Here is a 22,346-nt window from a genome sequence, read left to right on the forward strand (position 1 = left end):
ATGTATATATGTATGTATGTATGTTTTCTTCACTCATTTGCATATTTAAAACAAGAAATTAGTAAGACTAAACTCTTTAGATGCAAAACTGCATCCAGTTCATCATATTAACAAATTAAGTTCACAGGAGAGAAAACTCAAATTAAGCTTCAAAATGGATACATTGAATGAAATATGCCATTTACAGGTATGATATAAAGTCTATTGAATAGCATAGGTCACATTTTAAGCTCGGAAACTAGGTGGGATCCTGGGAAGGAAATCAAATAAGAAAGGATTTTATTTTCCCTAATTTGATGGTATTCAAAAATAGTGAGGACAAGTATATATGAAGGAGAAAAAGGAGATATATATATATATGTATATGTATGTATTTTTTTTCACTAACAAGAATATATGGAAAACTTCTCGAGATAGTTAAATCTAAATTTTCTTGAATTTGAAGGATATGGCATGGATATAGATGGCTGGTATAACCAACTCCACCTGGTGAGACTAAGGCTTGTGATTATTGTTGTTGTTTTCTTGAACTGAAAATTTTTCTTTCATTTCCTTAAGCTTTTCCTTTCCCTTTTCCTTTTATTTTTCTCTGTGCTACTTTGTGCAAGCTTGTGCATGCGAATACACATGCACTGACAGCACAAAGCAAATAATCAGAAATCAAAGGCAAATAAGAAGATGGTGAGATTCTGTTAGCCTATACAATAAATATTAATAAACAATAATCAATTTCCATCCATCCTTGATGAATTTTTCATCATCATAGAAGACCCATACAAAAGCACATATCATCATTATTACAAATCTTAGTTCCACTAGTTGGGTTTCCTAAATGAATTCTAGCTCCCCAATCATCTCTTGGAGTTCCCCAATCATCTCTATCCATTGTTATATCTACAGTAAGCCCATTATACCCCCATCTCATATTTAAGAGTTTTCCACCAAATTTTCTTTGGTTGCTCTACCTCTTTCGCACAAACTTCTTCTATTTCATCCACTCACCTCACAGGTGCATTTATTGGTCTTCTCTCATGTCCAAACTATCTTAATTGCATCTCACAGATCTTATCTCTAAAAAGCACCAATCCAGCTTTATTGCGAACAAATTCTTTTCTAATTCTTTCTTTTCTTGTATGGTTGCACATTAACCTTAATATCCTCCTCTTAGTGTTGAGATAACTGCTCAAATTCTAATTTAATTAGGATTGTTTTATATCATGTAATAAGATTAATCTAATAGAGGAAAGGTCTCTCAGATAGTCCTTTCAGATTGTGATTCTAATTAGGGGATCACGATAGGTTTGGGAAACCTACTCACACTATGATTACGATTTTATTTTTGTAAATACGCAACCTTGTTTCAGTTGTTAGTGGACCACTCCCAATAATCTACAAAATAATATATAGAGAGTATCGTGGTTGTGTGTCAAGTGAAGGTGTTCTACAACTTGATAACTAGAGTCCTAATGTGTGATGAATTGCATGATCGATCTATGTTCAAACATGAGGTATTTAGTTTTGATGATGAAACATCTTTTTCTTTTCTCAAATCTATTATCGAAAACTGTTTGTCATTAAGATAAACAAAACATTTTTTCAAAGCATTATACATATAATTATGAAAATCTATATTCAAAAGATCGTATGAGCTGTTAGTTAAAATTGATTCAAAATGAAGCAAAATCTTCAAAAATAGTGAGGTCGTCTATCGAATGCTCAAAGTGACATATCAACCAATTTTTAAATTTTGGCCCAACTGTCAACCGACGCTTATGCATCTATCGACAAATTGTTTGTCATCTGTCAACCGACCTTTTGTATTGACCTTTATCTGTCGATCAATGCTTACGCATTTGTCGACTGGCAATATTCATATTCTGAATGATGGCTTCATCCGTCGACAGATACCTTATCATCTGTCGACCAGCCTTATGTTTTCTTATGAATCTGTCGACTGATGTTCTTACATCTGTCGACCGTCAGAATGCCAATCCTTGGTGCTTCGATAGTGGGCAAGCCATCTATCAACCGACAGAATGTTTGCACAAGGAACTGCCGACAGTCTCAAATGAACTATCGACCGACTTTTGAATTTCAACTAATATGTCGACCGATGCCTTGCATCTGTCGACCGTTTGTTTTGTAGAAACACATAACGACTAGTTCATTCACTACTCTCAAGTGTTCTCTCCACTTACAATGGCTTGATTTGACCATGGGCTTTCAAGAGACTATAAATTCAAAGTCAAAGAGAGATTTCAAAACCCCAAGTGATCTATCTACAAGCTCCCAAGTGCTAAAACCATTATTGTGCTTCATTGGTAAATTTGTTCTCTTTTCAAGGCTTTGTATTCATTTTGTGTAATTCATTTTCAAACCTTATCTCTATTCTTGAGAGAACTTGTAACTGAGAATATCATTTCTCAAATCCTCTCTTATCTTGTAACAACTTGTAATTACCTAGCTTGTTTTGGTAGAGAGCTTACATTGTTTGTAGGAGGTTTTGAAATACCTAGCTTTGCTAGAGGTCTTGTTTGTTAAAGCAAAAGGATTGTATTTTCCTAGCTTGGTGCTAAAGGGCCTATCCGGAGTGACAAGAGGGTTATAATGATTTGCTTGAAAATCTTTAGTAAGGAGATAAGGTAGTGGATTAGACTTGTTTAAGACAAACCACTATACATCACTTGTGTCTTGCTGTTGTGCTTACTTTTCATATCCTAAATTGTGTCTTGCAATTGTCTCAATCATCTTTTAATGAGCATCAAAATTTTCGTACTTATCAAGTAAGAAATTTTTCAATTTTATATCAAATTTTTAAATAACCCAATTCACCCCCTCTTGGGTATTGTTGCCATAGCTATTCAATTCCATCAATGTGTGGCGTGACCAAGTGTCTGAAATTGAGGTTAATTTGTTTTGTTTTAGTAAATTATCCTCTTATGGTGGGGATCGTGGACGTAGGCTGTTGAACAAAATCACGTTAATCTTTTGTGTCGTTATTTTTCTCGTTTGATTTTTGTTTATGTTCTTGGTTTGCTCAATCAAATCCTAACACTCAATTACTCTCATATTTTGCATATATTGATATTAACTACCCAACATTCTCAGCCATCAATAAAGATAGTATTATAACAGTTCAACAAAACTTCCTTTGAGCTTTAAAGCAATTTTGTGGTCATACAAAGTGTTGGACACACTTTTCCATTTTAATCATCCTGCATTGATTTACATATATTTTACAGTTCAAATTCTGTTTGAATTTTCACTCGTTGCAGCAATTCTCCAGGAATATATTTGGGCTTCCAAAATTCAGCAACAATGAAGAACTAAAGAAACAAGCAATAAAAGGACAAACAAACACATGCTTACAAATACATACATTAATAGCTGTCACGCATTTTGAAGAACGGTAGTGGACAAAATTCACAAGTTACACATGCAGATTTTCTTTTCTTTTTTTTTTTTTAAGTTCGCATGCAGGACATAAACATCTGGCCATTACCTAATACATAGCATCATCATTCCCAGCATCTGACAGACCGAATTGATAGACAAAGAAAACTAATAACAATAATAGGAACATTAACATGAGAAAATGCAACTAACATTCTGAGTTCACAGTGATGTGATCATTACCGATTTGAAGGAAACATTGACAGCCAAGAAGTCAAGAAGACTTCCTGTTATGAAAGACTACTATTTTTAGTCTACATGGAGATGTAGGGATGGGTATAAAAGCATTTCTTAGGTGAACCTAGAATTTTCAATGGAGAGTAAATTTAACAGCACATGGACGCTCACCCGAAAATGCTAACAACAGTTCATTTTGGGCTCTTGGAACCAAGAAATATACTCAAAACTTCTCTAATATATTACTAACACGAGATTAGGTCATCACTAGATATAAATGAAATGAAATTGATATTTTTTCTACTAAACTCCTTATATATATATATATATATATACTGTTTTTGCATTTGGAATTATATGGGGTATTCAAGTACTTGTGCAAAAAAAAAAAAACAACCGAATGATAAACAACACTGATCAAACCCAATCTTTATTTACATGAATTTTAATAAAAATAAAATAAAAGGTTCCCTTGAAGTGGTACTTTCTACTTATGATCTTATTATACCAATTCTATAAAAAATTAAAACAAAATGGGACACACTAGGATAAATGGAGTTCTAAAAGTTACTATTTCTTTTACAGGATAGGAGATCAGAATAATATTGGTAATTAAAGTGGATAGAGATGACTCAGAGTTATAAGGGTTTTTTTTCTGTTAAGGGTCATAAGAAATGTATAAAAGAACAATTTATTTGGGGTAATACAACAAAATAACAAATGTGTATCTACATTTTTTTTTTTGCATGAAGTGTTGTAGGCTTCCAAAAATTTATGGGTGTTCAGCTTGAAACTTAATTACATCACACAACTAGTCTATGACTGGACATTTTTGAGAATGATGATAAATATGAGAGAAGAATGAGACATTGAAAAATTACAGTTTATCAAATAAAATTATTTTACCATTTTGAATATGGATTGAGGCTTGTGATGAGGTTCGTTAGTTATAATGTTTATCTGCAGTTGATCAACTAATGAATTCATGAAGAAAATAGTTCTTAACCGTAACTGCTATCTGAAGGGCCATAGTTTTGGTCAAGCCAGAAAATACTCCCTATCTTTCTTCATTAATTCAGTGGAATTAATTTCAACCTCCCATATTCCCCTCCATTACCCTTGAGAAAATTGTGGGTTCTGCTAACCAAGATACCAATTAGAGCTTATTCTCCACTACAAAATCATTTCACTGTTTTTTTTTTCTTTTTTCCTTTTATTAGTATAGTGCAATATGAACCATCCACCCACTCAATCAAGGAAGAACCAAACTACTCAAGTACAAGAACAATCGTGGGAAAAGATGATTCAAGGGAAAGGGTTATTCCTGTATCGATAAAATGATCAGCGATTAACTTGAAATGATCAGCAACCCACTCTTCCCAAACTTGGTAATGATTATTCAACATAAAGTAATTTGCACAAAATTATTAACCCGCCCCAGTGATAATAAACAAATTATACAGGCAAAAGAACCCACAAGAGAAATATATATGTGTCCGTGGGTGGGTGTGTGTAATTGACAAATCCATCCCTCAATAACCATTTAATTACTACACGAATCAATTATCCCCAAAAAGGAGAAGAGAATTCAACTATACAACCGAGAATAACTACTATCCACAGGCCAAAAGCATAAAGGCATAAAGGCAGAAAGTACAGAAACACATAAATGGTCCCTCACAAGGGCCCTACATCGATTGCAACAGCCATTGCCTTTAGCTCAATGACATACAACTAAACATATATAAAACTTAAAAAAAGTAAAACGAATGGTTCATCCTCGAATCTATCACTTGCGCTTCTATTTCTTAGTTTAAATTAAATGAACCCTACCGAAAAGGAAGCGGCATCAAATCAAAGGTTAGAATCAGTTGAAGCATGATAATACCTCTCGGTAACGGCAGTTGTTCTTGAATCTATTCAGGGCCTCATACTTTTCTTCTTCGACTGTCTTCGTTTCCTTCACCCTACTTCCTTTTAGTGGAATACAAAGGGCTTAAACCGTTTGCTTTGCTTTCCAAGAGTTGTGCCTCTTCTACAACGGTCACATTGCTCGAGACCGTTAGATGTCCTCCCTATGATCCCGCGGTTTGTAAGTGCTTACATTTGATCTATATGATATTCCATGCAGGTATAAGTATTATATTTAGAGGGGTTCCAAAACGTCACCTTCCCTCCATGTTACGAGTTTGATTCTTAATCCTTTTTAACGTTTGGATAATCTCTTAAGCTGGCTCGACCATGAAATCATTTAGGCGACCCCTTAAGGTCTGCATTTACGAGGCTTCAAAATTTTGCAATTTATATATTTTTTATTTTTTTAATAATAAATATTTTATTAAAAAAAATTGAACTCAAAATAAAATCTAACTTTCAGTATAAATTTCTAGATACATCCAGCCCAATAATCAATTTATAATTTTTTGTCTTTTTCATTTTTACGTTCTGTTTTTCATTGTTCCTAATTTTCTCTTTCCAATTTTTACTATTTCTTCTTAAATATCTCATAAACTTTAAAATTGTAAATTTATTTTCGATTATAAATATTTTAGTTGAAGCCCTAAAAAATTTTTATTGTTCTTAATTTTTTCTTCTCAATTTTTATCATTTCTTTATTTATTGTAATAGATTATTTGACTTCTTTTAATCTCTCAAACATTTCTATTTTTTCATAAAAAAGTATATTATTTATTTTTTTACAAAAAAAATTACTACTCTTGAGAAGATCCCGACAAACTTTTTTGCCTAAGTCCCCAAATTTGTTGAGTCGACTCTGATTATAAGGTCTATAAATTTAAACAGGAGTTTGTAATAAAGCATGAGATTAACGAAGTGAATAGAGAGATGAAATATAATATTTTCTAGACCCTTTGAGTTTTATATTAAGAGTCTTTTAAGTCAATTTTCTACATTTCTGCTTAGTAAATGAAAAAAAAAAAACATTATATAAACCACCCAATGTGGTACGGTGGTATATAGCATAGTGACAGAGTTTAGAAACATTACATCAGTTCAAGTTTGTGGTTTAAATCCTAGCATTGTTATAGTTGGGTTAGTTTCATGTCATAAGATCTAAAGTTTTAAATGGACAAAATCATAACAAAGTAAGAGAGAGATTAAATTTTTATGAGACAAAATAGAGCGTTTTCCTATTGTTTACAATATTGTTTTAAGTCAAATTTCTATCATTTTTCTTTTGAGAAAAAATATACACATATGTTATAAATAAAGGCAATTAAAGTAAATTATAGTTAGAGAATATTATTATTATTATTATTATTTTAAATATTATTTTTTAATAAAAATAGTAAGTGTAAATTTCAATTCCAACAGGTTGTTCTACATTTAACAACATATATTTAGTCCCATGACTTCTTTCTATTAACTGATTGACCTAACTGGCAAATAAAAGAATTGTGTTAAATTCAAGTTTAAATTCAAGAATTAATGATATGCTTTCATGTTTAGGGGGCATTTATTAATCAATATATGATGTGAAAAAATCAAGATATGGGATATATCCTGAACTTCTATTATTTCCAATATATTTGTTAAGTTTATTTAAAAATTCTTGAAAAAATCATTAATAATCCCTTATCTTAATCTTTCAAGATATGCTTATATCTCCCCCCAAGATAAGCATATCTTGGTTTTTATAGATAAGAAGAAAAAGATATTTGTGTCCTCTAGTGCATTTTAAAAAATTTAACAAACAGCTTGATAAAAATCTTGAAATGCTTTCCAACTTTATCTTGATCATTTCATATCTTGATCCAAAATGCATTCCAACATTATTTTGATGTCTCTTATCTTGCTCATTTTAACAAACGCCCCCTTAAGAGAGAAATGAAATAAATCATAATAAAATGGAATCACAACATATGACATTTTGCCAATTAATTGTTATTTTAGGTAACTAAATAAATGTATTGTCTTCATATTATTTCTTTCTTTGAAAATAAGAGGCTGTTTGGCTCACCGATTTTTTTCATAGCTTTTAAGTTGTTTAGCTTTCAAGTTAAAAGTCAGATAGTGTTTAAGTTAATATTATATTTGGATAAATATACTTTTAAGCTGTCAATTAATATTTATGTGTTTGGTTTAAAAGAGCTGATAAGTTATTAAAATTTGACAAAAAGACCAAAATAGACATAATATTGAATGATGTAAAATTTTATTATTAAATATAAATAAATTATACATAATTATTAAGAATATATTAATACAATATTACTATATATATTATATATAATAATAATATATATTATTTGTGTTATATATATATACATAAATATATATACGCTGCACTGCACGTAGCGAGCAAAACAGCAGCGGAGTGTGAAGGAGGAGACCCACAACGCGACGGCGACAGCGGATCTGAAGAAGGAGGAGGATCGGGAAGCGGCGACCGAGATGGGCTACAGAGACGGCAATAATGGAGAAAGGTTTGTCGACTGCGTTGGGCGACAGATCTGGAGAAGATGATAGGAGAAGATGAGGGCAAAATGGTATTTTTCTTGGTCAACTCTATAGCTTTTTTTCCCAAAGGTAGGGGGTACCAGCTTCTGGCCAACGCTGTTAAAACAGTTGATACGCTATACAGCGTTAAAGCTGTTAATGCTTGCCAAACACTTCATCATACAAAGCTGTATAGCTTTAAAGCTGCTTATGCAGCTTATACACGGTCAAATCGTTAAGCCAAACAGCCTCTAAACCTCACTTAATCCAAAAGTAACTACATCACATAAGACTATGCAAAATAAGCTTGCTACCCTTAAAGTTTAAAGTAAATGCAAAGAATATCCTTAACATTTTAGAAAATACAATTTTCATCTTTATATTTTTAATTCTGTGTTATAGTTTTTCTTTCCCCTTTAGCTGACCCTTGTTAAATCTGAGAAAATGACTAAAATACTCTTATATTTTTAAGATTTTTCTCTTTTTATCTCTATCTTTCTTTCTTTCTCATTTTTAATCGAGTTGTCACCAATATTACATCCCCTACCATTAATGTAATCGAATCACATTTCTTTTTATAACTCATAATTGCCAACCCTTTTCTTCTATAACTTGACACTCTTAAAACTCACACCTCTATTTTGAGAATGGTCAAAGACAAACTTTATTGTCATGATTGAAAACTATTGTCATTAGTGTAGGAAAGAATCCACGATACTCAAAGTTTAGCAACAAGAGGTTTAGTACTTCTAAAAAAGAAGCTTGTCATCATAAAATAAAGAAGTCTCTGTATGCCAACCTCACCAATGAGGTTTCAGTAATTCAAAATCACAATAATTGTGGGGTTTCAGCCATTACATCATTCTTTCCCCCTCTCCCCCTCTCTCTCATTGTGTCAATTCAGCCGTATTGGGATTCAATTTGCAAATTGTATGTATTCTGGAGGTGTATTTGCAAAAGATAATTTTTTTTTTTTTCTTTCTATTCTGTTGATGAAACTCTAACAATGGTTGAGTTTCAAAGGACCCCAACTATTGTCAAGAACCCAACCATTATTGAGGATTGATTGTTGAACCCCAGTAATTAGCAACACTAGCTAGTGGTGGTTGGTGGTGAGTGACCAACTACCAACCACTAGTGTTTTTTTTATTTTTTTTCAAATTAAAAGGGAGAGAAAAAATGAGAGGAAATGAAGATGGGGATCATTGTTATTTTCGTTAAGATTATCTATGCAACAATGGCAAATCTTAAAGGTAATTATTGCAATTTTCACTAATTTTTTTCTTTTAAAATCAAATAATACCTTTTAACAATTTTTAACCTTTGAACTTTTATTGACTCAACTTTATGCCTAAATGTTTTGAATGGTTTAATTTCAGCTATGAAATTCAGTTTTAAAAAAATCATTCAAAGGGCAAAGCAAACCAAAAACTAACATATAAAGGCCAACTAAATTATTTGGAAAAGTTCAAAAGTGAATTTGAGAAAAAAAAAAAAAGAGAGGGGGGGCTAAACTGATCAAAATGAAAAAATTGAGAGGCAATTTGACTTTTATTGTTATTATTATTATTTTTATGTATGTTTCCTAAGAAATGGCTTTTGGGAGGCTATTTGAAGTGATTTTCTGTATGCATAACAAATAATATAAAATGTCTAAAAGACATAGAATGGTTAGAACCCACATCCTCATACTTATTATGAAGAGTAAGTCATCACCTAAAATTATTTTTCCCGTGTCCTTTGAAACAACCATTGCTACATATCTCCCTCCTTCCCTTCTCTGCATTTGGAAATATTGTCAAACAGTGAAAATCCATTTGGAAAAGTAGGTAACTCCCTGTTGAGCGTAAGCTATCAAGAACAAGAACCAAAGCGGAAAGGGGAATATATACAGAGAAGAAATAAAGAGGGAGAAAGGGGTCAGAGATAATCTCTGCCATGGAAGACTGTCCATAGTGATTGATATTTATGGTGGTGATCTTCATTCCTACCATCTCTCTCTCTCTCTCTCTCTCCAAGTTCAATATATTATCACTCTGTTGGTTTTGATAAAATTGTCTCTTTTTAAGTAACTGTTTCCCTTTTTGCTGGTCCTTGTGATGATGCTAGCTTATTTGCAATTTATGTAGAAGAGAACAATGGACTTTCTGCGTATGAGTCGTTCTACAGGCCCGACGGGCCTACTGAGCGGCTCATAGAAGGGGCAAAAAAGACGTTTTTGCCCTCGTCCACTTTGCAAATTTGCAAAACGAGCCACTACCCCCCCTTCTCTAGTGCGTCTCCCCTGTCACGGCTGCCGCCTCGCCTCGCCTCACCGCCACGCCTCGCTGCCATCGCCTCGCCTCCGTCGCCTCTCCGCCATGGCCGTCTCGCCTCTCCCTCACTGATAGTTGATCGGCGAGGGTGAGGCGGCTATGGCAGAGAGGCGACGGAGATGAGACGAGGCGAGGCGACAACAGTGAGGCGAGGCGATGGCCATGGCAGGGGAGACGCATCAAAGAGGGGGGGGAATTCATGGGAGGTGGAGGGAGAAAGCAGGGCGTGGGGGCAAAATCAACTTTTTGCCCTCTTTTGGTAAACCCGTCGGGCTTTCTTTCATTTTCCTTCTGCCTATATTTTGCAGGTAAGATGGGGCCAAGAATTTCAGAGCATCCAGTTGCACAAGAATTTCAGAAGCAAAGGTAGAAAATGTCATTTTTATATAATTATTTTTGTATAGTGTTAGTTATCAAAATATCATTAAAATAGCATTTTTCTAATGATCGATGAGTTCTTCTTTTTTTGGGTCAAGAGCTAATTGAAATAAGTTTGATTTCTAGACATTTTGTCAATGAGTTACAGTTTTTCTAGGACATATAACCAGTAGCAAACAAATGGCTATCTTATTATTTCTGATTTCTCTAATCTTGCAGAGGTCCTATGGCCTGGATAAGTTAAAATCTGCTTGACAGAATGCTTTAAAGAACCAAAAGAAATATACGAACTTTGGCTTTGTTAAAGAAGAAATATATTGCAATACAGTTGAGTTTCCATTAACATCTTAATATATGAAATGCCGAAATTACAACAACAAAAAAAAATCAAATAGAAGTAGAAAAAAATAGGAGATTTTCACAGGAACTTTCACATTATTATGCTCTACTGTAATTGTGACGGCTAACCTCGGATACTGATTTATGTTGGAATCAATTTCTTGTCACTGACCTAATTAGGAAAACATAACAATCTTGACTTTGTTCATAGCTATTCTCTGGACTTTTACAGCTTTTTAGGAAAATATACACATCTTTATCCTAGTCCATGGAGTTATGGAGCTGTTTAAGGAATAAGATGGATATTTTGAAACATACCCATCTTGTCTATGCCTAAATTATTGCCGCTAGTATCAGAAGATTGGCGAGGAGGATCATGGAGCGCGATTAGTGCTGCCACTAGGCCGGCGTTGCTCGATATGCTTGGTTCAGTGAACCACGGCTTTTCTCTTTCATCTGAGAAGATGTCGCGCTGATCTGGCCCTGCAACCATGGCTCCCAGAAGATCATTTGGATTTGCTTCTTCTGATAGTCTCCATTTTTCTCCTTCCTCGCAGGAATGCCATTGGCCATCCCAAGGTATGGATGCAGCCCTGTGATGAACTTGCTTTGGATACTTGTCTCCATATCCCACCACATAGCTTATTTTCATTGGATTGCCCCCCAGTACGTAGTTCACCTGAGAAACAATGCCAAAATTTCAAGAAGGATACTCCAAAGCCGGTGATTTCTCAAACAAGAACATGATCCAGAACTTAATAGAATTGTTTATGCTGCTTTGGCAAAGGTTAAAATGTTTAATAACCTGTGACATGGAAAAGCTCCTTAGCATGGCCAGGGAGAAACCAGAGGTGCCGCAATTGCTGCCTGATCTTCGGAGAAGATCGAGGTAGTCGCTGTAGAGTTTACTTAGAAAAGATGCTGTCATGGCATACTGAAGTGGCGCACCACTGGCGGGCTTCAAGAGAATCAACCCACCTATTCAAAGAAAAATTGTGAACATATTGTTAGAATGTGTGAGATTTTTCTAAAGAGATCTTTTGTAGTTTAATTTCAGAAATTATGGTGAAAAAATATAGGATTAGTTGTGAATGTGTATATGTCTTTAAATCTAGGAATGTTGTCTATATAAAGAAATATTTTAGTTGTTGCGTTAAGTAGATCTTATCAGTGTAATCAACTGCTACAGCCTTTGTTAATGAAAAGAGAGAGAGAGAAAAGCGTTGTCCTAGAGTTTTGTTCTCTCAATATTTGTTTGTTTGAATTTCTGTCTTTTACAAGTTGTGTTTATTGTGTGTGAGAGAGAACTCTAACAGTGGTATCAAAGTTGTTTTCTTACGGGTTGTGGGTATAATCCCTTATTTTTTTCTTTTGTTCTTGGGGATTAAACATTGTGTGTTTGAGAGAAAACAAGTAAGCCATCCTTTCACTAAACCAAAAATTTGAAAGTTGTTTATTATGGCATCAGGAAGCTTCTCTGTAACTGGTCCTCCAGTTTTTTCTGGTGAGAATTATCAAATGTGGGCTATTAAAATGAAGACCTACTTGAAAGCTCACAACTTGTGAGATGTAATAAAGCAAGAAGCAGCACATGTTCCACCTCTGAGAGGAAATGCTACCTTGAATGAAATCAAGAAGCATGAGGAACAGGTTATGAAGAGTCCCAAGGCACTTACATGCCTGCATTCTACAGTATCAGAAGTTATTTTTGCAAGGATAATGGCCTGTGAAACAGTAAAGGAGGCCTGGGACAAATTGAAAAAAGAATTTGAGGGAAGTGACAGGGTTAAGCCAATCAGGCTTTTGACTTTTAAGAGAGAGTTTGAACTCTTGAAGATGAAGGAATCTGAAGGTGTTAAAAATTATGCTGTTGGAAATAGTTAATCAGATTAGACTCTATGGTAAGTTTATTTTAGATCAAAAGATGGTGGACGAGATCATGATAAGCCTCCCTAATAAATTTGAGTCTAAGATTTCAGCCATAGAAAAATCGTGTGACTTGAGGACTCTTACTGTTGCAGAACTTATCTCTAAGTTGCAGGCACAAGAGCAAAGATTCTCAATGAGGTCTGAATATGTTACTAAAGGAGCCTTCCAAGCTTTCCAAGCAAAGCATAAGGGAAAAGCTCCACTAAGAATAAAGGAATGAGAAGATGAAAACAAAGATGGTTATGGGAAAAGAAAATTTCGGCCTTGTGGAACTTGTGAAAAGACAAATCATGATGAAGATAGATGTTGGAAGAAGGTTCAATGCAATTTTTGCAAGAAGCAAGGTCATATAGAAAGATTTTGCAGAGCAAAGCAAAATCAAACTCAATAGCAACCTGTCCAGCAATCTATTTAGCAAGCCAATTTCATTAATGAACAACCACAAGCTGAAGAATATTTGTTTTTTGCATCTCAAGTTTGTGAGTCATCAGAAACATACATTTGGAATGTCGACAGTGGTTGCAGCAATTACATGGCCAAAGATGCAAGCTTCTTTAAATTCTTGGGTAGATCAATCAAAACCAAAGTCATAACGGGAAATGGAAAGGTTATACAAGCTAAAGGAAAAGGTTCAATTGCACTCTAGACATAAAAAGGTATGAAACTTGTTCTAGATGTTTTGTTTATACTAAAGCTTGAGAAAAATTTTCTTAGTGTTGCACAATTGATAAATAAGGGAAATTCTGTGGTATTTCAAAGAAATCTCTGCATCATATTTGATTCACATGATTGCAAGATTGCAGAAACAAAAATGGAAAACAAAAGCTTTGTCTTGAATTTGAAATCTGATGTATTTTGTACTCGAAGTGAAATAGTAGCTGATCAAGATAGAACTGCGGAGGAAAATAAAAGGTTGGAAAAAATTGATTCTATAGATGCTAGAAAGAAAATTGAGCATTGTAGTGCAGCCATTTGGGATCTTATTTCAGATGTTAAGAGTTCAAAATCTAATGTTTGGAGTAAATCAATTGAGGAGTTTAAGAAGAGTAAATCAAGTTCAATGCCATTAGTTTGTGATGAAAATGTGTCAAAAGTTAAGGTTGAAAAGCTGATTGCTCCTTCAAGAGCTAATCAAGTAATTTGGTCCAAGAAGTGTTCATCAAATGTGAGATTGAATCAAGCTAGAGTTTCTCAACCTTTCAATAGTGAAAATTCTGCTATTTCAGTTACTAATCATCATGTTCAGTATGGAAGAGCAAAGCAAATTTATGTGAAGAACAATTCAATCAAAAAAGCTAAGAAGAATTATTTTGTGAAGCTGGTTCATTGCAAATCAGATTATGAAGGTCCATGTTTGAAGAAATAATAGCAAAGATTGAAATCTCTAAGAAAAATCTCAAGGAGTGTTAGAATGTGTGAGATTTTTCTAAAGAGATGTTTTATGGTTCAATTCCAGAAATTATGACGAAGAAATCTAGTGTTAGTTGTGAATGTATGTATGTCCTTAATTCTAGAAATGTTGTTTAAGTAAAGAAATGCTTTAGTTGTTGTGTTACGTAATCTTGTCAGTGCAACCAGCTGCTGTATATAACAGCCTTTGTTAATGAAAAAAGAGAGAGAAAAGTGCTGTCCTAATGAGTTTTGTTCTCTCAATATCTGTTTGTTTGAATTTCTATCTTTTGTAAATTGTGTTTACTGACTGTGAGAGAGAACTCTAACACATGTGAATGACAAGACTGAACAACAGATCAGTATTCATTACACTGGTATGGCTCAAATCCGTTGTAGAGAATGTACCTTCTGTTGTTTTGAAGTTTTGGCCAGAAAGATATGAACACATTAGCAAGTCAGTTCTGTTTGATGATGATACAAAAGCAGCCTCATATGGGTACCCAAGATCGCGGAAAAATCTGAGTCTCATTAGCAAAACCTGTTAAAAAAAAAAAAAAGATCCAGTATTTAAAACACTGATAATCAATCTCAATCTGAAGAACTAATGAAAACTATATATATGTTACAGCAATAGCAGTGAGCTTGTTGTTCCAATAGAGAATGCCTTTCTCAGAAGGCATTTCCTCTTCCTCTGCTGCATGAAAGTTGTCGGTTGCATATTGAAGATAACTGTTGTTTCCAGTAGCAAAGAACAACCAAGTGCCTCCCCAAACCAATTCATCTTTATAGCCAGATGAGTTGTAAAACTGCCTGGCTTGTCCTCCACAATCGTCAATTGAAGTGTACGTTCCTTGCTGTTTTTTATCTACACTTCTTGCAGTCTCAAACAATTCCTCTGCTGCATCGATCAATTTTCTAGAATAATCTTTGTCATCTCTAAATACTAGGGATGCAGCTGATAATGCTGCAACAATTTCCCCTGCTAGGTCTGAAGCTGCCCCACCACAAACCAAAACAGGCCTTTTATAGTTCATATCCTCAGGTCTTTGCCAGCAGTTTATGTCGGTGTTGATTGTAGGCCCTGTATTGGTACTTCCAACCTAAAAATAATACCCACAGAAATTTTAGTGAAAAGAAGGGACATTTGTAAGAAATTTTCCTTTTTTTTAACGTAGAAAATTTACATAAACAAATTGGATTTAGATAACTTTCCTGTGAATAAAGAGTGGTGGCTTGATTGGAAGTTGAATTTGCAGGAACAAAGAGCTTTAGCAAGTAGTCACTGCCCCATTTGATAATGTTCTTGACATGGTCAAGCTCACCTATGTCAGCATATTTCTGATGATACTCTATCACTGTCCAACTCAAGAGGGTGACAGTATAGGCTGTAGGGAAGCTAAATTTTATGTTGTTGCCTGAATCATAAAAACCACCGATGAGATCAGTCTGTACACTGCTCGTACTCCCATCGTGTAAACCTGAATCTCCTCGAAACTTCACTGAACTGTTCTTCGGGAGAATCCCAGCTGCATGAAAGAGTACAATAACAGAACTCGTCAATTGCTCGAACTGCAGGTAGAGATCGATGGAGGATGATGTACTTACACTTCTGTGCATCAAAGAACACGAGTGCTTGGATTAATGCCAGTCTTAGATCATTTGAAGGGCCGCGGTGCTTATGTTTGTTTGGCAAGAAATGCAAGAGTAGAACAAGCAAGATGACAGCAAAAACTAGGGAGGCCAAGATACAGACACAGCGTTTGAAGTACTTCTTGTCTGTGATCACAAGATTGAAACTGATGGATTTAGAGAATCGCGGAGGGAGCGAATCAAGGCCGGTTGAGGACTGAGGGAGGAGATTGAAGTCGACCTCGATGGAGTTCCACCGACTTGACGAGGGCAGAAGCCGGCCTGCCTCGCTGATTGTGTGGACAAATCTTGCAGTTGGCATGTCTGCATCAGAGGCCATAGAGTAGTTAGATCCAGGCATGGTTGAAGAACCGGAGTCGTCTCCAAACTGGCCTTCTGCTTTTGGTGCCTTAATTCCTTCACATTTTTAGAACCCTTGTGTTGATTTTCAGTGTCTCAGCAAATCACTGGATTGCTCTGCATTCAGAAGTAGTTGGAAAAATGGAAGACAGCCAGAAATTGGGTTTGAAAATGTGGGGAATTTTCCCCATTTTTTTCTTTTCAAGCGATATGCCATTGGACTGATAGAAAATTTTGGATTTTGCCGAAGGCGTAACTGTCATAACGGTCACTTCAAGGCATGCAATGTATGAAGAGACACAGGCCGACCTTTTACTACTGTTTCCTTGCCTAGTTTTTGTTGCACAAATGGCAGAGATTTTGGCTGTATCATAATTCAAAATAACGTTTTGAAATAATATTACTAGAATATTATTATAATGATGCCTCAGCCGGCATTTTATAACTGATTGAGTTGTATATTTTTTACTGCTTTTTTCTTTTTTAAGGTACGAGTACGATTATTAATAAATTATAATAAAGTCGAAATGATTCATTTTAAAATTAAGATGTAATTAAGATAATTTAATTATATAAAAATAAGATAGATAGGAACTCATGTAGAAAGAATAAAAGAAATGTTTTCTAAGATCTAACATTGATATATTGTTTTAGAGATGTTATTATCATTTTTTGGAATTATATTACTAAAATTCTATCTATAAAAGAGTAATGGGAATAACCACTCTTGAGGTTTGGTTGAATTGCAAGAACCACCCCTATATTTTGAAAATAGCAATAATTTTTCTTCTTGTTAAATAATGGAACAAAATATCCATTTTGCTTTTTATTCTCTCTTCTATTTTCTTTTTTTTTTTCTTTCTCCTTTTTCATCTAATTTTGAAAAAAAAAAACAAAAAAACAACTAATGGTCAATGGTTGTCGGTGACTACAATATTATGGTGAATTTGGGTTCGAACTCAGAATAGATAAAAATCTAAAAAGGCTAAAATGAGAAATAATATTACTACTTTTGTTTAATTTGATAATGATTCATTGTATGAATCATGGGAAAAAATTAAAGATTTGTTTAGCAAATGTCCTCATCATGGCTTACCAATTTGGCTTCAAGTCCAAACTTTTTATATTGGTATATATTCGCCTAATCATTGTATGATAGATGTAGTTGCAGAAGGTACCATTATGAGAAAGACACTAGAAGAAGCCCATGATCCTTTGGAAGAGCTGGCTTCCAATAGCTATCAAATTGCTATTTTACTTAGGAGTTGGTTTGCATAGTGTTGCTTCTTTTGCTACTTTGTTTGCACAAATTGCTATTTTGAATAGAAAGTTGGATAATTTAGGAACATCAACAATGAGTATTTCTTCTGGTATTTCATGTGAATTATGTGGTCAATTAGGTCATGCTAGTGTTGAATATTAAGTAGGAAATCCTTTTTCTTTTTTCTTCTAATGAGCATGTTAATTTTGTTTCTCATGGCAGTACGTCCAACTTTAATCCTTATTCCAATACTTACAATTCAAGATAGATGAGTCATTAATCCTTATTCCAATACTTACAATCCAAGATAGATGAGTCATCTTAATTTTTCATGGAGTAATAACCAAACTAAAACACCTCCAAGCTTTCAACAACAAAAGAGGAAGCCAAGTTTGGAGGATTTGATGACTAAATTTATTAATAGTGCCAAAACAAGGTTTCAAAGTCAAGAGGTATCTACTAGGAATTTAGAAACTTAAGTTGGACAACTTGCTAATTTGATTTCTAAAAGAGATCTAGGAGATTTACCTAGTAAAATAGAGAAGAATCCAAGGGAACAAGTAAAAGATATCATTTTTATAAGAAGCGGTAAGGAGCTTAGAGATAATCAAGAAAAGAATAAAGAGGGTGAAAGAAAACAAGATCGAGCCATAGAGGAAGAAAAAGATTATGGAAGTGATTATGAACAACCTATAAGCCCAAAATTCCTTTTGCCCAATCTTACAAGCTAGCTTGGATAAGCAATTTGCTAAATTCTTGGAGGTCTTTAAAAAGTTACATATTAACATTCCTCTTATTGATTCTATTTCAGAAATGCCAAGTTATGCTAAATTCTTGGAGATCTTAGAAAACAAAAGGAAATTGAAGGAGTTCAAGATGGTGAAATAAAATAAAGAATGTTCAATAATTCTTCAAAACAAGTTACCTCTTAAATTGAAGGATATAGGGAATTTTTTTATACATTTCACTATTGGTGATGTTAATTTTGATAAAACTTTGTGTGATTTAGGTGCATGTCTTAATCTTATGCCTTTCCATTTTTTTAGGAAGTTTGGATTGGGAGAATCTTCACTTACCACCATTTCTCTTCAATTGGCAAATACGAATATCAACTATCCAAAAGGAGTGGTGGAAGATGTCTTGGTAAAAGTTGACAAATTCATCTTCCTAGTAGATTTCATTGTACTTGATATGGAGGAATGCTTTGAGATGCCTTTGATTCTAGGAAGACCATTCCTTGCTACTAGAAGAGCTCTCATTGATATGCAACAAATAAATCTTAGTCCTAGAATACATGATGAAAAGAGAGTTTTTAATGTATTTGAGGCTATGGAATATCCTTATAATGATGAAAGAAATGTTTTAATGATTGAAGTTGTGGGTGATTTAGTAGATGGACATTTTAATGTTTCTAGGTTAGATGATTCTATCAAAAATTGTGTTACTATTGCTTTGTATGTGAAGGATAAATTTTTAGGTGAGGAAAGCATATGGAGGCCGTGGCGTACCTAGGAGAAAGCTACAAAGGATCATCTTTTAAAATAGGGCAATTTCTACCTTTGGATGTTTCATCTTCTTTGAAAGTCAAGCCATCCATTGAGGAGCCTCTTATTCTTGAATTGTAAGCTCTTCATTTTCATTTAAAGTATGTTTCTTTAGGCAATTCATATACCTTAACTATGATTATTTCCTCTTCCTTGATAGATATACCTAGGAGGATAATTGCAGTCCGTCTCGAGGGATCGAACCATCCTTATAGTTTTACATCCGTGAGAGGAAAATTAGGCTACATTCCTGGGGTTGTTTCTAGAGGCTGATGCTCATGGAGGCAATTACATATGGGCACTTTAAGTGTTGTGGAGAGATGTTGGAGGTACTTTTTTAATGTTCCCTCGTTTATTCCCATAACTGTTTGTTTATTACTTGGTTTACTTATTACATAAGCTATAAAGGGAAAGAAAACATTTTTTCAAATGCATCTGTGTTCTTCTAATAGTGACAGTTAAAAGGGGGCGACTTGTGCATTTGGAGATATGTGCTCGCTTATGAAGCTACATCCAACATGTGTTTTTCGCTTTTCTTCTACCATTTAGATGAAGCTGATCAAATGTTAGCTAGATCCTTATCGTGGTAGATATCTTTACTTCATGGGGGTTGCAAAGGCTTGCAAGATGTTCATGCACCATCTTCGTCACAGCCCAAGATATGGAGAAATGGTTATGGGAGACCACGGTCTAAGGGAAAGTAAGAGCTTCCGTAAGCTAGCCCAAAATAGGCAACCCCTTTCCTGTCTATCTTGGGAATGTTGAGGGGTCTTCTTAGCCTTCTCTGCCATCTTCTCCATCATTTCATATGTGGTCTGCAAGGGTAGTCTCGAAGGGAGATGCATGTGGAGTACAGAGATTGATAATTATGATCAAGTGTCTTTTAAAAGGGAGAAGCTAACTATGGGAAGATAGGCTTGTCCTAGGTTATAAACATCGTTAACATTGCAAAGCCACATTCGGGCTTTGTTTCCCACTTTGGGAGCTCTTGATATTTCATGATGTGTCCTCCGACAGTCCTCAGGTTGAATGTTGTAACATGAAGAAGGGACCATTTGGGAGAAGTTGTGGGGCGCCTTCTTCGATCGGAAGCTAGGGAGTCTTTCAAAGAAGGTATGCGAGCCAGTTCCTAGCTCTCCAAGTGATAATCCATGAGGCTTGATAGCATAGCCCCATCAAGAGTGGCTCCAAAGACCTCTTATGACATTGTCCTACAAAGTCTGAGGCTTGCCCGAAGAAACTAGTTTCAATTGTTAGGGCTTCCTTATATGGGTTTAACGGAGGACAAGAAAGCTTCTGATGAGCTTTGGGATGACCCATCTTTTGACCTTTTGTACGTTTCCCATAAATGGTGCCAAATTGTTGTTACTGAAATACAACAATTAACATTTGTTTGTTTGGGGAAAACTCAGTAAGCAATTGGAAGAACAAAAGGTGTCCCTTAGCCTTCCTGCCTTATTTGCCAAACTTGGAGGGAAATGAAGTCGTCTAAGACAAGACTTGGTCCACTAACCTAGAAGGGGCTTGATCCGCAGGTTCGGAGAGTTGTGGAGGAACTAGAAAGATGATGGATACTACGATGTGCCAGGAGATCTTACACCTTGAAACCAGGTCTAGAAGACAGAAAGTAATCAGAGGCACACGAGGATTTCTCCCATGTGGTGCCTCCAATGCTTGAGTCAAATCAAGTCTTCATGGAATGCAAGATGCAACAGTAGTAAAGATGTCGTGCAAGAAAATGATGAATGAAAGGAGTGTTCGCTATTGCTAGTTGTACAGTCTTTCATGCATTGTGTTTATCTTAGTTTATTCTGCTAGGATTGTCCTATTTCCTCCTCCCCAAAACTGAAAAGTTGGGGGCTATTTATAGACGTCAAGGGGATAAAGACACGTGACACGCATGTACGAGGGTGCAGTGCTCTTTTCGAGAAAATGTGGTGCACTTCCCTTATATGTGGTGTTATCCTAGGGTTAAGCTTGAAAGTGCCTTCGAGAGAAACCACCTCGTGGGGAAGGTTTCTCGAAAGGAAAAGGGCTTGAAACAAGAGGGTCGTATTGCCCCAGAGCAATGCAGGGTAATGTAGAGGGAAGACATGTCTCCTTGGGTTCCTCCTGAGATCATAGCTAGACTATGGAAAAACCATGGCATGTAGGTCTTAGAAGCTGGTCCCAAACAAATGACGAATGGGCAATGATTTCTCAAAGGGATATGCTCTGACCCTAAGAAGGTCTTTCCAAAAGGATTACTCCTTCCAAGATTACTAATGCACTAGTTTCTTTGGGAGGACTTTCCTTTAGAGGCTATGCCACAACAACATGAGTGTTAAGTGAGCAAGTAAGAAAACTATTCTAGTAAAATACGAAATTACTCAACTAAATCTTAAAATTATGTGAATAAAAGATTGAGAATAAATCAAGTAAAAGTGAAAATTTATCGAGTAAAAGTAAACTTGTGTAAAATGTTTGTCACTCGAGTAAAGCCTGTTATTACTCGAATAAGAGTTTTATTATGCAAGTAAAGGATTAAGATTTAATTGAGTAAAAGAAAAATTACTCGAGTAAAATATTCATCACTTGAGTATTTTTCAAAATAGAAAAGGATAGGAATTCCTCTGTACATTACTCGACTATTCTTGAGATTATACGCAAATAATTAACATATTACTCGACTAACAATAGACTTGAGTCGATTAATTTTAAAAATAAAGTGATCTAATTTTTAGACTATTATTCCTCGAGTAACGAGCGATAATATTCATTAACGTGAGCTATTATGTGAGTAATCGTTAACCTGTACTCGATTAACGAGGAACATTAGTCAAGTAATCGAAAACATTACTTGAGTAACCAAAGCAGTTATGCCAGAAACTAGAGTTTAAATCAACTAACTAGGGTTTCAGTATAAATAGGAATTTGACAGATTTCAAAACCAATTCTCGACACCTAGGGCTTCTAGAACTCTCGATTCTTTCTGTAAATCATCTCTAACAACTAGTGTTGCAAAGTTCTGCAAATCTTCTCTCAACTCTCTATTCCCATGTATTCCTTGTATTTCACTTCTTTTAATTTCCCCATTCTTGCTTATGCACTTAGATTCATCTTTCTCTTCTA

At 34.8% G+C, this 22,346-nt stretch overlaps 1 protein-coding gene and 1 non-coding gene across 2 annotated transcripts; both read right to left on the bottom strand.

The window, feature by feature from the left end:
• Nucleotides 1-11,148: 11,148 nt before the first annotated feature.
• LOC127799054 (endoglucanase 25-like) lies at nt 11,149-16,610 on the bottom strand. Its single transcript, XM_052332765.1, has 6 exons — nt 16,047-16,610; nt 15,656-15,967; nt 15,068-15,543; nt 14,847-14,979; nt 11,926-12,098; nt 11,149-11,799 (listed from the first exon to the last, which is right to left on the bottom strand). The coding sequence occupies exons 1-6, from the start codon at nt 16,429-16,431 to the stop codon at nt 11,407-11,409; spliced, it is 1,872 nt and encodes a 623-aa protein (XP_052188725.1). The 5' UTR covers nt 16,432-16,610; the 3' UTR covers nt 11,149-11,406.
• An 807-nt stretch (nt 16,611-17,417) lies between these two features.
• LOC127800855 (small nucleolar RNA R71) lies at nt 17,418-17,524 on the bottom strand. Its single transcript, XR_008022881.1, has one exon. It is a non-coding gene; the product is annotated as a small nucleolar RNA R71 (small nucleolar RNA).
• Between the last annotated feature and the right edge of the window lie 4,822 nt (nt 17,525-22,346).

This window comes from Diospyros lotus, chromosome 4 (genome assembly GCF_014633365.1).
Source record: "Diospyros lotus cultivar Yz01 chromosome 4, ASM1463336v1, whole genome shotgun sequence".
NCBI classification, from domain to species: domain Eukaryota; kingdom Viridiplantae; phylum Streptophyta; class Magnoliopsida; order Ericales; family Ebenaceae; genus Diospyros; species Diospyros lotus.